A 14,370-nucleotide genomic window follows, 5' to 3' on the forward strand; every position below is an offset into this window, starting at 1 on the left:
CTGCTCCCTCTCTTGCATCCCACATGGATCAGGAGAGCTGCACTTCGCAGGGTGGGCCACAGAAGAGTGACGGAAAAGCTCTGCTATCTTATTAGTTCCACTCTGTTGTGGTTTTATTGCCTTTGTGTCAGCATTTTACAGGATTTTTGAGACCAGTAGGTTTATGGAGCCTCTCTCATTGTATCTTTACATTTACAAGTACGCGGGTAACAGCAAGCCTACAAGAATAAAGCATTCTAACTGAATGACAATACACCGTGACAGGAAAATGTGCGAGCAACCACAATTACCACTGCAGCTTCTGTGAGCAAAGATTTGGTTTACTTTATTATTTTTTTTCTTTAAACAGACAGTTCTGTGTGCAGCAAAAGCACTAAAGCCTTGTCTCTGTCATATTTATATGTGGAGATTGTCCTGGTCTGTACGAGTGCAGCTCACCCTGTGCATCTTCCCTTAGCAGGGGCACTGCACAGCCCTCTCTCCTGTTCCTGACTACCTACTGTCAGGAAACTTAAAGAAACTCCGTATATAGCAGACCTTTTTCCAAGTTTGATTAGTTAGTTCACCATTTATCGATACAGAAGTGCCGCTGACTGACAGGCAAGCAAGCGCTGCAGGAGGTGCTGTGTCAGCCTTTTTCCCCTAGAAATGCAGAATAGAAACCTGCAAGAGTAAAGTTACTTTCCAGCTTGAGCATTTTAACTGTATTCAAACATTCTATTTGCTTTAAACTTAGTTGTGTACAAATCTTTCATATATTGCTTTTATTAGCCTAACAGCTCAGGAGCGCATCCCGGATGACAGCAGCACTTTTCAGAAGAGACGCTGGGCAGCTGACTGCAGCCCGGTGAGGAGTGCAGGTTGAGGCATTTTTTGGGATGCTTCTCAGGAAGGACTAACAGAGAAATTTTCTGGCTTTGTGTTTGCAAGTTCCCGTGGAGTCCCATCGTCCTGGTCCTGTAATGCCAAACCTCTGATTTGTTATTTCAGGTAAGATCCTCTTTACATCGCTGTTCTAACAGTGCTGATTGGTACTAACTGGCTTCATTCAATTGGTTTAGCGTTATTACAAATCAAGTATTTGAAGCTTTAAGACAACTTTAAGCATCAGTTCGGAACAGCCAGCTGTCTCATTTCTGTCAGTCTTTAACAAGCCTTAGTTTAAGCTGGCTGTTGTTCCAGTTACTTCTGCTCTAACATAATTGCAAGTGTGTCTTTAAATGATTAAAATTTAATACAAACATTCAGACACAGCACAGCTAAAATGGAAGAGGTAAACGTGTTCAAACTTTAATTTTTGCCTGGAACAGGTGTCTCTGAAACTCTGCAGCCCCTGACCCTTCCCACATCCTCCAGGCACGAGTGACCAGGAGCTGCACAGAGTCCCGCAGCCGGCTCAGAAGAGCAGGGACCTTCACGCCTCTTTGTTTATGGCTGTATTTCTTCTCTAGGGACTCCTGCTGCTTTGCAGGTGTTCCTGATGCTCTGTGTCTCTCTGCGCCATGTCCCGCCACCAATCCTCCTACCGGTAATCAAGAGACAGTGGTTTTATCCTGAACAACCTGTTCAACAAGTATCTCCGTGTGGACGAGCCCTTGATACCGACAGGAGACAGGATGCTTTCGTGCAGTGGTCGCAGCTGGGTGAAGACACATGGAGGTAAGAGCCACCATCGGATGCTGTGGGATTCCAGGGATGCTCTGGAAACCCCGGGATGCCGTGGGATGAGCAATATCCTAGGAAGGTTGTGGGATCCCAAAGATACTGCAGGATGAGCAATATCCCAGGAAGGCTGTGGGATCCCAAAGATGCTGCAAGATGAGTGAGGGGTGCAGCAGGCCCCCAGGGGATTGCGGGAGCCTGGGAGTGCTTGGGATGCCAGAGATGCTGCGGGATGAGCATGACCCCCGGGGTGCTGCAGGACCTCAGGAGCCCGATGTGGCTCACGTGCAGGAGGGGCGGCCGCTCGGGGCCGCACCTCGGGGTGGTGGGGGATGGTGGTGGGGCTGGGGGGGGGGGCACTGTGGACCTGATCGGGCTGCTGGTGAGGGGCGCAGGGGCCACTGCCCACAGCACAGGCCCCCTTGGTGCCCAGCCCCGTGCTCCCCTGGCAAATTTGCAAGTGAGATGCAGACGATGCCTGCGGGAGCTCGGGTGACTTTTAATCTTTTATTGTGGCACAGGGCAGGGATGTGGGTAATGGAGGAAAAGGGTTGCTACAGCCTCTAAAATGCCTTGTCGCTCAGTGACAAACCCTCAACCACTGCATAGATGGGAAAGAACCTCCATGTTTAAGTGATTCAGTATTACTTTTTGCTTAATGTACTCATTGACCCTGTCTGTCACACAGCAATTCTTTTATTCCAGTTCCCCTTGAAAGGGAGGGATTTGATAGCCTTGGTCTCTGATGACCCTCTAAAGATAAAAAGTAACTAGCAGGCATTCCACTTTCCTTCTGAAATCCTCACGTATCTCATTTCCATCACTGCCAATGAGAAAAACACAGTGTATGCTTGAGTCACATTCAGCTGCTGCGACTTCTCTCAGATGTTTGTCTTTGAGATAAACCGGGGACAAGGGGAAGGAACATTAACGGTTTCTTTTGCTCTAGGGTACGTTTTGTTCTGCTGCTGTTCTGCTTGGCCCTGCTTGCCTGGTTTTTAAGCACAGAAACTTAAATGCAATTTGTTTATCTATAGAGTTTTCCTAACCATTCAAGATTTCACGTTCAGGTATGGCCCTATATCACATCTGACCCCTAAAGGCCATCTTTGGGCTTGTGGTACAGACCAGAATGAACTAAGACCAGGGAGATACATTTCACATAGGCAGCAATTTCTCTTCTGCTATTTAATGTTATGGCCTGTACCATTATTGTAATTTTGACCCATTTGTGGAAAACATTTTAATTCATATTCTCTGTGTTAGGGAAATTTTTTTTGTTTTGTTTTTCTTTTATTATTCTGGATACTATTGGCAAATAAACATTTGGTCCAAAACATTAAACCTTTACTAACTGTTTTCAGGATGCTGTCTTTAATAGTATACAGACATTTTACATGTTTGTAAAATGTGAAAATTACGATTAAATAAACTCTTAAATAATCTAAGCAGAAAATTTAAATGGGTCTTTTAAAAGAAATCTTTGAAATCTGGAAATTTTGTAGCTAGTGTTTTGATTTTGTCTTTATCTCTCCTAAACAGGTTGCATTAAAATAAAACCTTGCTGCTGTGAGTAGAGCTTCATGTTAACATGAAACTCACTGGAATCGTCTGCATACAGGAGCACTATGGAGCAATTTTCAACATGGAGGAAAAATTGTTTCATGTGTCTGGTAACAGAAGACAGTATTTCACTGACAGAAAAGTTACACTGAGTGGAGTAGCAACACCCTGGCGCCAAAACTCTAACTCCAAGGTGAATGGAAATGCTGGAGCACTGAATGAAAACAATATGAGAGCAGTGGTGACAGGAGGCGGAGGCTATTTTGGATACAAGCTGGGATGTGCTCTTGCCAGCGCAGGAGCTTCTGTTGTTCTGTATGACATACACAAGCCTATCTGGGAAATTCCCAACGGAGTAGTGTGTATCCAGGTATGATAAATTATATTTTCACAACAGTTAAAGTCAATCCATTTGCCTTTTCTATATGTCTTACTAGTTTTCACAGAATCCAAATACCTAATTGTATACTGCAAATTTCAATAACCTTTGTAACTGTGTGAATATCCCACATGATTTTGCATCAACTGATTTTATTATATCTGAAATAAATGAAATAATGTGTAATACATAGCACAGAGAGCCCGCCTCTCCTCCTGGCTCTGTAGTACTCCTCAGGACCCAGTCACTGACCTCATCTGTGCCTTAGTATAATCACCCGTAGAATGAACGTTAGAGTATTATGAGGCTTAATGAATGTTTCTAAAGTCCTTTGATGTCTATGGAAGAAAAGTATGATTACCAGCAAGTACTAAAATAGGCCTAGTTTTCAGTCCCAGGATGTACAGTAAATACAATTTTATCTATGCATTCCCTCTGTGCTAACCCACCATGTGACAAATGCGAACCTGCAGCTTTCATTTCAAGTCCAAATATCTTTGCTTCTGTATTACAGGCAGATGTCAGGGATTATGATGCCATATTTGCAGCCTGTGAAGGAGCTGACTGTGTGTTTCATGTAGCTTCATATGGAATGTCAGGAAGAGAGCAAGTGAGTCCAAATAGTTTGGGTTTTTTTTCTGTGTATTGCCCACATTGAGGACGAAAGACTTGATGCTGTAACAATGCATGTTAGATTTTCTCTCTTCAAACTGTCCTGAGAGCCTGAATCCATGTCCATGCTGTTTTGGTTAATTGCTCTGCACAAACTGGTGCGCTAGCTGCAAGCAGCCTGCTTACAGTACTGTTTTCCTAATTGTGAAATTATTTCCTCCCCATTAGAGGCTCCACCAGCACCCTGGGAGGGCTTTTGAGCTTGAAATAGCATGGAAGAGTTCTTCAACAATGTGAGGACAAAAGGAAAACCAAGGAAGGCTGGTTCCCTCTAAAACTCTGATCCTTCCCTAAACTTTTCACGTGGAACTCCTAGGTGTAAGGTCACTGGGAGGAATAAAACCTGAACCAAATTATAAATTATTTTATAGAACTAAATTTTAACAACTGCTGTATTTAAAGTTTTGCCATTGGGTAAAAAGCTGTAAGGATACATTTGACGTAGGACTCTGAGCCACAGTTTTTATTATTAGAGTTATAAATATACACACACCCCTTGTTTTACCTTATTTAATAAAATGAACTTTAATAATTATCTTAGCTGAATAGAATAGCTCATTCAAAGATGTTTGCAACTGAGCAATGCATACTTGGAATTTCTTAGGGTAGAGGCAAGTGAAGTGCTTCTGAAACATGGGTATTCAGCATATTGCTGCAAGAGGTATAATAACTGGAAATGTATCTTCAGAAGCACCACAATTCTCTTTGCTTCAAGCAGGCTACTCTGTAAAAATACAGGCATAGTTTAAAAATAATGCTTTGACTTCTTGAAGTCTGAAACAGCAGCCTAAATTATCTTTTTTATAATTAAAGCACTAAACCCATTGCCTTTATTTGGGGACATTTATAACATCCCCCTGATGAATTTAAAAGGTATTATTACTTAAAAATGCACAATTTCTTTATTTTCCTAGTTGCACAGAGAAGAGATTGAAACTGTAAACATTCATGGAACAAGATTCATCATTGATGGTATGTCTCTAACCTGGCCTTTAGGTGTTAGTATAGCATATCAAGACATTATACCACTTAGAAAAAGCCAGTTAGCTTTTTTGTTACACACTGTTTTTTACCAAATACTTTACATGGTTGGAAGGTGAGGAAACATGTCATTGGGGCTTTTTATGCTCAGTTCTGCTATGGGGTGTGATGTGAGAGCCAGCACTGTAGCTCAACTGTTCCAGCTTTTCATAACTATCTTTGACCTGATGTCAGAATCCGTACCCCTGTAAGGAGTTATCGATTCCTCTGTGTATTCTGTAGCGGTAAACCCCAGTGGTACCAATAGCGTGTGCACAGGTAGTGGGCAGCCCTTGAAGCAGGGGGACCGGTAGCCACCTGCCTGGCTAGAGCTGAAGCCTGGCGCAGCAGGCTGGTCACCGCCCCCCTCCCCCCAGAAGCACAGAGCTACCTTACAGCACCCGAATTACGATGTGCCAGATTATGAAGCACTTGGTTTCGCACTGATGTTTTCCCTTTAAATATGCTTTGCATTTTAAATCAACTAGTCATAAAATGGAAAGTTTTGCTCTTTGAAGATTTGACAGTTTCTCTGAAAAAGGTCATGCAAACTTTTTTCCCGTATCGTTTCATTTTCCACAAAACTAATTTACTTTATGCATTGCCGCAGCCTGCAAACAAAGGAACATCACTAGACTGATATACACCAGTACAGTAAATGTTGTGTTTGGTGGGCTTCCTATTGAAGATGGCGATGAGGAAACCGTGCCATATTTTCCAATTGAAAAGGTATTTTGGTTGTATTATATTTTTAAGTTTCTCCTTTGTTTACTTTCTTGTTTCTGAAAAAGCCTGGAGTTTTCACAACCATGTTTTGCCTGACGCCAGAATCCAGGTACAAGAAGAAAGAAAACTCTTTACACTCTGTAGGTGCTATTCACAACCTTGACACATCAGGTTTACATACATTGTAGTGCCTATTTTTTTGTTTCCTATTTTGATTTTGGAAAGTAACTCATACAGTGTCCCATTAACATTAATGAAATTCCACCTGGACATAGGGATTGTGTTATATGGCTTGGTGCCTCTTTAGCCATTTGTTATTTAGATGATTTTTCTGTTTCTCCCTTCTTGAACACCATGTATATTCAGTGCAGAGCTGATATGGAAAAGCAGCCTATTTTTATATGGTTTTGTTGCATTTAATTAAAAAGGAGAAGTACTTCTGGGTGCTTTGCATACACAGTTGGCTTTTGTGTCACTCCTCTCTCCATCAAGTACTTCACAGTCTTTCAAGAAGTAGAGATGGATAGAGAAAACACTGAATATTATTTTGGAAAATATATCAAATAACATTTTCTCTGGGACAGTGCCAAAAGAAAGTGAACAAGATAATTCAGACCAATCATAATGCCTTCGAAACTTGGCTTTTGACTTTTCCGTTACCTGAAAAAGAAATCCAGATTACAAAGTAGTGATCAATTACATTCTTGGCAGCATTCAAAGCATACATATATTTATTGCTTCTCAAATGTGCTGAAATTAATTAACTGGATTTGCATAAACAAAAATGCTTGCCTACCTTAGCAATATGCATGTGTTTTATCCTAAACTAATACCCCACAGCTTCTGTATTCTGAGGTATTTGTTGCCATCTGTTAAGTAAAAACTACTGGAAAAGAGATGCCCCTCTGCCCTGTCATTTCAAGCATAGATAAAAACATATCTGCTTTTTCTCTGTAGCATGTTGATCATTATTCCAGAACCAAATCAATTGCAGAACAAATGGTACTAGCAGCTAATGGAGCTCCACTAGCAGGTACTTTTGTCTTAGCATGAATTCATAGCAGAATTTACTCCTTCTCTTCTTGTTCCTCACTAACATCCTATGTCCTCTATCAATCCTTAGTGGACCAGATTGTCCAGCAATTATGAAATCAAGTCATCTACCCCCTCTCACAAACTGAAATATTTTCACTTAAAAATAACTTTTAATTGTCTTTAAGTTCCTACAGTGTCTGTAAAATGTTTTAGCATGGTAACAATGAGTTTAGTATGTTAACTGAAAACATGAAGACAGCTATAAATTAAAAACAAGTGTTTAATGTCACTGTATTATGCAACATAAGTAAAACATGACTGCTGATTAAATTGTTACACCACCCCCACCCCCAGTTATATATTAATATCTGAAGAAGCCACCTGATACTAGAGCCTGGAATTATTTATTAGTGCTTCCCAAAGTTTTCCATGTTGAGGAAGCCAGTTACACACTTGAACACTTAAGCTCACCTGTGAGATACTATAACTGCCAGTGTAAAACCAATTAATGTAAAGTGCAACATGACTCTATGTGACCAAGTGATACTGAGCTAAATTTAGCTGTAGGCAACTTACAGAAAACTCTCTTCAGTTGATACTTGCAGAGGGCTATAGAGAGATATAAAGCCATTGATGGGCATTCCATCCCAACAGAATTATTTTGTTTTAAAAAATAATCCCCCCCCGCCTTATTTCCTCATCAGCTTTTCACATCAAAGACCCTCTTAATTTTAGGAGCATTACACAGTTCTGTGTTGGTCAATGAAACTAGAACCAGTCAGTGTTCCAAACACCCCATTTTGATCCTGTGACTGGGGCAGGATTGAATATTTTGCATGTTTTCAAGGACTGTTAAGAACAGTTGTTCGCAGAGGATGAACTGGCCAACTGACATATTTGGGAAGTGACTGGATTTTTATGATGTCCTCACTTTGTTCCACTGAAGTTATCAAGAGCTTCTACAGTGGTTCTAGTGGGAGCTGGCTGTGCCTACTGCTGAGGGGACCCTTTCAGCTCTGTAGCTGTAACTGTAGCGAGTTACTGTTTCCTATTGATAATTTTGTATGAGATTCGTTGGTTTAATTCCACTTTCCTACTGATAACTTGCTCACTTCAGCAAATTCATCACCACAGTTGGCACATTCATTGACTGCTTTGGCACCGAGACAAAGGACTGGCTAGAAAGAAGTTTTGAAGTATCCAGTAATTTCTAGGAATCCAGCTATGCTGGCAGGACTTCTCTGAATCTTCTCTTGCTATTTTGCATGTTCTGATTCTCCCAGCTACTAATTCAACACTTTTTGGTATGTATTATTTTTTAAGATAGTGAAGTTAATTTATTTCAGTGTTAGTTCTGCTGCCACAGTCTTTGGTTCATACAAAGACAGAAAGTAGTCATGTGAAAGTCACTTAAGAACAGTCTTACCAATTCTTCCAGGAGGTGGAATACTCTATACATGTGTTCTTCGCCCACCAGGAATCTATGGACCAGAAGAGCAAAGACACTTGCCAAGGCTAGCAGTATGTATTTTAATTTTTTAATCAGCAGAATTTCCTATGATATACCACAGTGTCACTTATTTGTGTTATAAATTGACCGACCTTCTTATTGGGCAGCAATTCAACACTTCAATTGCCTGCTGAGGATATTACAGCTTTTGTCAACAGGCATGATATTCTGTCTGTAAAGAATGTATAGTAAGTTAAAAAAGCCTTTTTAAAACACATGTAACTCCAGCTTCATAATTTAATGCTTACTATAATTATAAGATTCAGGCCAATCTATGATTTTTCAAATGTCTGCTTGCATGCAGCTTACACCAAATGGTTTAAAATATTAATGAAAAGGGATAGGACAAAATATCTTATTTCCAGTCTCAACTATTAACAGCTTTCACTAACCAATGAAACAAGTTAAGGAGTCCAAAGTGTGTTCTGGTACAATAGGTTACTAAAGGGCAAACAGCTGAGGTGCTCACATTTTACTCTTTTGCACTTGCTGTCTTTTAAACTGTAGGACTAGCACAGTGTTTGGAATATGATCCCTGTAGAATTATACGAGTCAGTTATTTTAAAAGCATTAGTACTATATAAAGTTACGCACAGCTTTGAGGAAAGAATAAATTTAAGCTTACCCCACAATAAATTCTTCTGTTTTATGGCTGAGGTAGGGAATTATATTTAAGTCAGCCAAGGTATAATTTATCATCTCCTAAATAAAATAATTTATAAAAATGGCAAGTGTCATTTTAGTTAAAACTGATATGTTCGCTTAGGCCCTGAAAAAAGGATAGTCTTTAAAAAATTCCACTTAAAATTTTAAGTTTATTTGTTATGAGCCCATTATGCCACTGTAACCTTTTGCAGTTTCTAAAATATAGCTGTTAAATGAAAAATGTGACACTTGGCTTTACCTTCCATTTTTTCCCAGCCAAAGCTATTTGTTAAATTTAATCCTATTTTGTGAATACTTCTGATCCACTCAGAACTGTATCTTACCTTTCCATACAATATTTTACTTATCCTTAGAAGAAACTTGTATTTTTTGTAAATTCAGGACATATTGTTTTCAATATGTTCTTTGATCTGTCAACATGAGCAATATTTTCAGAGGTCTCTGCACTTCTCTTGATTCTTTTTAATTGATTACTGGGGGGGGGGGGGGGGCGGGTTGGTTTTGTTAAGTAGAGACAAACCTACATTTAGCTGGACAAGAAAATGCACTGTACCTCACTTTAAAACCCATTTTGCTTTGGTTTCATGCTTATTTATGTCTACAGAAGAATATTGAGAGAGGGCTACTTAGCTTCAAGTTTGGGGACCCTTCTGCTAAAATGAACTGGGTGCACGCAGAGAATCTTGTACAAGCTCAAATACTAGCTGCTAAAGCTCTCACCCCTGAAAAGAACTACATAGCTGTAAGTAAACAATAAAAGCATCACAGTAGATTTCACTTGATAGTGGATCCTGCCACTGTATCCTGTACTATAGTAACTACTGTAGTAACAGTAATTAATGTTTTAGCTTCTGTTGTTGTCTGAGGGTTTAGTTGACAAATGTGCTATGAACAATGTGGGACACAGCAGCATTGGCTGTGCAGTGTGTTAAGAGTTGGAATATTCAATTCTGTAAGGGTATCTCCATCGCTGCATTTCTGTAATTTACTATTTGCCATTTCTGGAAGACGAGCAAAGGATGTTTGCTACGTCAGAAATGGAATTGGAAGTTCAGGCAGATTTATCCTCTGTTCCTCTGTATATATAGATGCATAGATAATGTTCTGAACTGTGATAACCAGGTCTTCCCGCACCATACGCAAATAAAAGCACACTTCATTTGGATTCATTGATCTAAATAATAGTTACAACTGTTTTCCTCCTTGTAAACAGTTTTTTATTTGACCTAGAAGCACTACCCTTAAAGTATATTAGAAAGATCTTTAAAGTAGATTAAAACACTTTTTCTAAACCCGTAAAAGCAAAAGGGAAAGAGATAACTTACGCCTTGGTTACACAGATGGAGGCTTACGGATTTCAGTAAGTCTTAACTAGACCAAGATCAGAACATGTCCCACCGTTTGGTGAATACATGTTAACAGCGCAAGTCAGATATGGCACCTTGCCATGCATTTAGTAATCTCCATATAGTCAGTATAGCCATCCTGTATAGGCACCTGTCCACCAATTTCATTGCACACTTTAGTGCACAACTGATTGAAACACGTGTAGAGAGTTTGTTGACTTGTATGTACATCCAAGAATATTTTATTTTGCTGTATTATTTTAAGCTATTCATACAGAATGAGATACAGAAAAAGAAGTAAATATATATGCATTATTATTTTTACTAACTTGTCTCTTCTCTACCTCTTTAACAGAGCGGCCAGGTGTATTTCATTAATGATGGTGAAAAATTCAACCTTTTTGAATGGTTAACTCCACTTGTACGTGCAGTATATACTTTATCTCCAAATACATTAATTTCCTTGACTATACAACTCCAGGTCTTGTGTGCATGTTACATTTGGTATGTTTGCTTTGGGTGTAAGAGTTCCATTCTGAATGTGGGTTTAATTCCTGCTTGAAGTCCCATGGGATTACCGCTGTAACAAAGCCTACCTAAAATACTGCATTAAAGCAACTTTCTTCACTGAGACCAAAAGACCATCTAAACCAGTATCCTCTTTGGAGCTGCCATTATCTTAATCTCTGGAGCGCACATCTGTTAATGGCGGATATTTTGGGTAGACAAAAACCATAAATCTTAATTATTAAACTGTAATATAAATTCTTTTCAAAAGATCATTTTATTGTTAACGATGGGCTCAAAACCATAAATGTGTTGCAATGCTAAATTAGGTATCAGGACATTGTGACATTTTGATCAACTAGTATGAACTTTTTTTTTTTTTTAAGACTGTCACTTGAAAATTACATCACATCTGCATGTGGCATTTAAGTAGAATCCCCTGAAAAATTGAAAACTCAAAATAGTAACAGCAATGATGAATTTTTCTGTTTTATCAGTAAATATTTCCACAAACATCTTATGTATTGAAACTTTAAAACCTTGTTGGAGGTTTCTGGTTTTTTCAGTCTTTTTTTAAATCTCTTTCAGTTTGAAAGATTAGGTTGCAGTAAGCCATGGATACGTATTCCTACTTCCTTAGTTTATGCATCAGGTAAAAATATTTTATCAACGTTTCTCTTTCCTGTCCACACTACCCTTATTCCTAATTGTAACAGAATGTTGTGGTTTTTTTAATTTGCCCACAGTTTTCATGTATAAAAATAATATGCTGTGGGCTCATAGAGTGTGCAACAGTTAGGGGTAAAGTTCAGTCTATCCAGTGTGTTCAAAACAGAATGATTTCTTATTTAAGTCCCACAAAGACAGAGTTTATGTAGGACTTCACAGATGTGTAACTTTGTATAAATATGAAAGGTTAAATGTAAAAATCCATGACTTCAGAGATACGCTGAAGAATATCTCCTTTGCAGCACGGGCAATTTCTGGTTCTCCTGTATCCCATGCTCTCTCCAGATTCAACCCCCATGTGCAGCCAAGACAGAATCCAACTTCGAGTATTGTTACCACATTTTTTATGAAGTCTCATGATCTTTTCACTAGACCTGTGACAAACCCTCCAAACCCTTTTCACACAAGCACCCTAATTCAGGCTGACTAAAGTATTAAGATTAAATCCAGCCCCTTGTGGCAAGTAGTCCCACTGATGCTGGTAACAGTGTCCTGAGCTCTTAGGTATGTGATTATCCTTCACTATTATATATGGTGCGAGATATGCTAAAATCATAGTAGCATAGCAATGTACTGTTCTTACCTCAAGTATAAATCTTTTGTTGTGCAGCCATGATAATGGAATACCTTCATCTGATGCTGAAACCATTTGTTGAACTGTCCCCACTGCTGACCAGAAATGAGGTAAAGTCTCTGTTTGTAAACTCCCCTTAATTCTCACAGGATGCATACATACCTGTTAATACTGAGCGATGATGTAAGGTTAAGTCAGTAGAGAATAAAATCCACCCAGTACTACTTCAGCCTCCAGTTTTCAGGGCAAATGCATGTTTTGTACATTTTAACCAATATATTCTGCTCCTGACCATGATCTTTGAAAAGATACGAGCTTATGCTTGCCATCTGGGAGAGGCTGCTTCGGCCCCTTCCTTCCAAGGCCCAGTATCCTGTATGGCTCTGGCTGTGCGGTTGGGCCCTAATTTCTGAAGAAATTTAGGCATCTAAGAGATGGCTTTCATCTGCCTCCTTAGGTACATAAACAAGAGTGCCAAACATTTTTTGAGGGTGTTTTCAAGATGGCGGATTCTGTTTTGCAGCTTTTACTGCCTATTTGGGCTTTCAAGATTCTCTTTTTGAGTGAACAACTTTAAAAATAATGTGACATAATGTCAATAGGACGTTGATATAATGTTGGGGGGGGTTATTTTACATTTCCTTTAACTGTGTTTTTGCTACCATTTACAGACTTTGTTCCAACTTCCTATGTATTCATATCTTTGTATGTTGACTCTTTTGCCCTATAGGTACAGAACATTTCTATAACTCATACGTTTCGAATAGACAAGGCACGGAGTCAGCTGGGGTACAGCCCAGAGAAGTTTGCATTTGCTGATTCCGTGGACCATTACATTAAAACCAGACCAGAAGCCCAGAATCATCATATCTTCTTCAAAGTGTTGCTTTCTTTAATTGTTAGTTCAAGTTTGATCTTTTTTTCTCTAAGATTTGATGGCCTTTCAGTTTTGCATTTTTTTAAAGAAACACAACACTGACTTGCAGGAAGTGCACGTACTCAGTCACAGTACTGCTAGCTGGATCATTCTAATCTCCACAATAGTTACTGGCCCCAATGCAACAAACAGGCAGTTATTTTTAAATTTAAAACCAAAATTCTAATGTATCAGTAGCTGTACTCAAGAAATTAAAATACAGTAAACAATTATGGCCAAATCACTGAAACACAGTAGACTCCAGATTGTTGCCTCTGTTTATTTCACAACAAAAAACCAACTTTCCAAGTTGGTTGCTGAAGTAAATGAGAACCTGCAGAAAGAACAAGAGCTACAGCCAGCCTACCATGCTTCACTGGTGAAGAAAAATGGTTAAAATAAGAAGAAGGTTTGACCACAGCTGCTGCCATGGCTCACTACCTTGGGGAACTGTGGAACAAGCAAAGGGACAGACAGAGCAGGTTACTGTAAATAACACCAGCTGTACGGAGAGAATTCACTGTGTACATTTCTTTGGTGAATTAGCTGTATCACTGCATATGAGGGAAAATAAAAGCATACTTGAAACTTCCCTGAAGTCAGTCCTGTGCCTCCGTGCACGCTGTTCCAGAACGGCTCCCTGCCCTGCCCCTGGGGTGCAGAGCCACCTCTGACAGCACCTCAACAGCTCAGCGGCGCAGGCGATACATGCAGGTAAGGTTTTTCACAAGTGTAAATGGTGTATTTAGTTAAATTATAAGTTATTAACTAAGTTACATTAGTTAAGTGTATTTGTGTCCAGTACTGAGAGGAACCTGCCGCTCTGAGTTTGCAGTAATCTCTGTACTGCTTCCTTTACCTTCCCTAGTTACTGAGGTCAACAACTAACAACGTAGTTGCATATCAGCTGAACTCGAGTTACAACTACGTTTTTGCAACTAATTTCTAAAGCGTCGCAATCCTACTGAGCAACGCCCTGCATTAGCTAAAGTGAACCATGTGCTTTTAGAATTAACTGTTAATGGGCCTAAAGCAGATGGGGTCTGGAACTGACCACTCCCTGCT

General features: G+C 39.6%; 1 protein-coding gene across 1 annotated transcript; it reads left to right on the top strand.

Annotated features, from left to right (window-relative positions):
- Positions 1-442: 442 nt before the first annotated feature.
- Positions 443-13,876, top strand: LOC101920093 (putative short-chain dehydrogenase/reductase family 42E member 2). Its single transcript, XM_055806749.1, has 12 exons — positions 443-1,659; positions 3,205-3,595; positions 4,119-4,214; positions 5,191-5,248; positions 5,907-6,025; positions 6,980-7,055; positions 8,496-8,578; positions 9,838-9,975; positions 10,935-11,000; positions 11,675-11,738; positions 12,426-12,499; positions 13,120-13,876. Exons 2-12 carry the CDS (start codon positions 3,254-3,256, stop codon positions 13,366-13,368), a joined length of 1,365 nt encoding a protein of 454 aa, XP_055662724.1. The 5' UTR covers positions 443-1,659; positions 3,205-3,253; the 3' UTR covers positions 13,369-13,876.
- Positions 13,877-14,370: the final 494 nt, after the last annotated feature.

This window comes from Falco peregrinus, chromosome 5 (genome assembly GCF_023634155.1).
Source record: "Falco peregrinus isolate bFalPer1 chromosome 5, bFalPer1.pri, whole genome shotgun sequence".
In the NCBI taxonomy this organism is placed as follows: domain Eukaryota; kingdom Metazoa; phylum Chordata; class Aves; order Falconiformes; family Falconidae; genus Falco; species Falco peregrinus.

Coding starts and splice junctions, on each gene's coding strand:
- LOC101920093 (XM_055806749.1), top strand. CDS start 3,254: ATGAAACTCACTGGAATCGTCTGCATACAGGAGCACTATGGAGCAATT. Junction 9,976..10,934: donor CTGAAAAGAACTACATAGCT/GTAAGTAAACAA, acceptor CCTCTTTAACAG/AGCGGCCAGGTGTATTTCAT. Junction 11,001..11,674: donor TTGAATGGTTAACTCCACTT/GTACGTGCAGTA, acceptor AATCTCTTTCAG/TTTGAAAGATTAGGTTGCAG.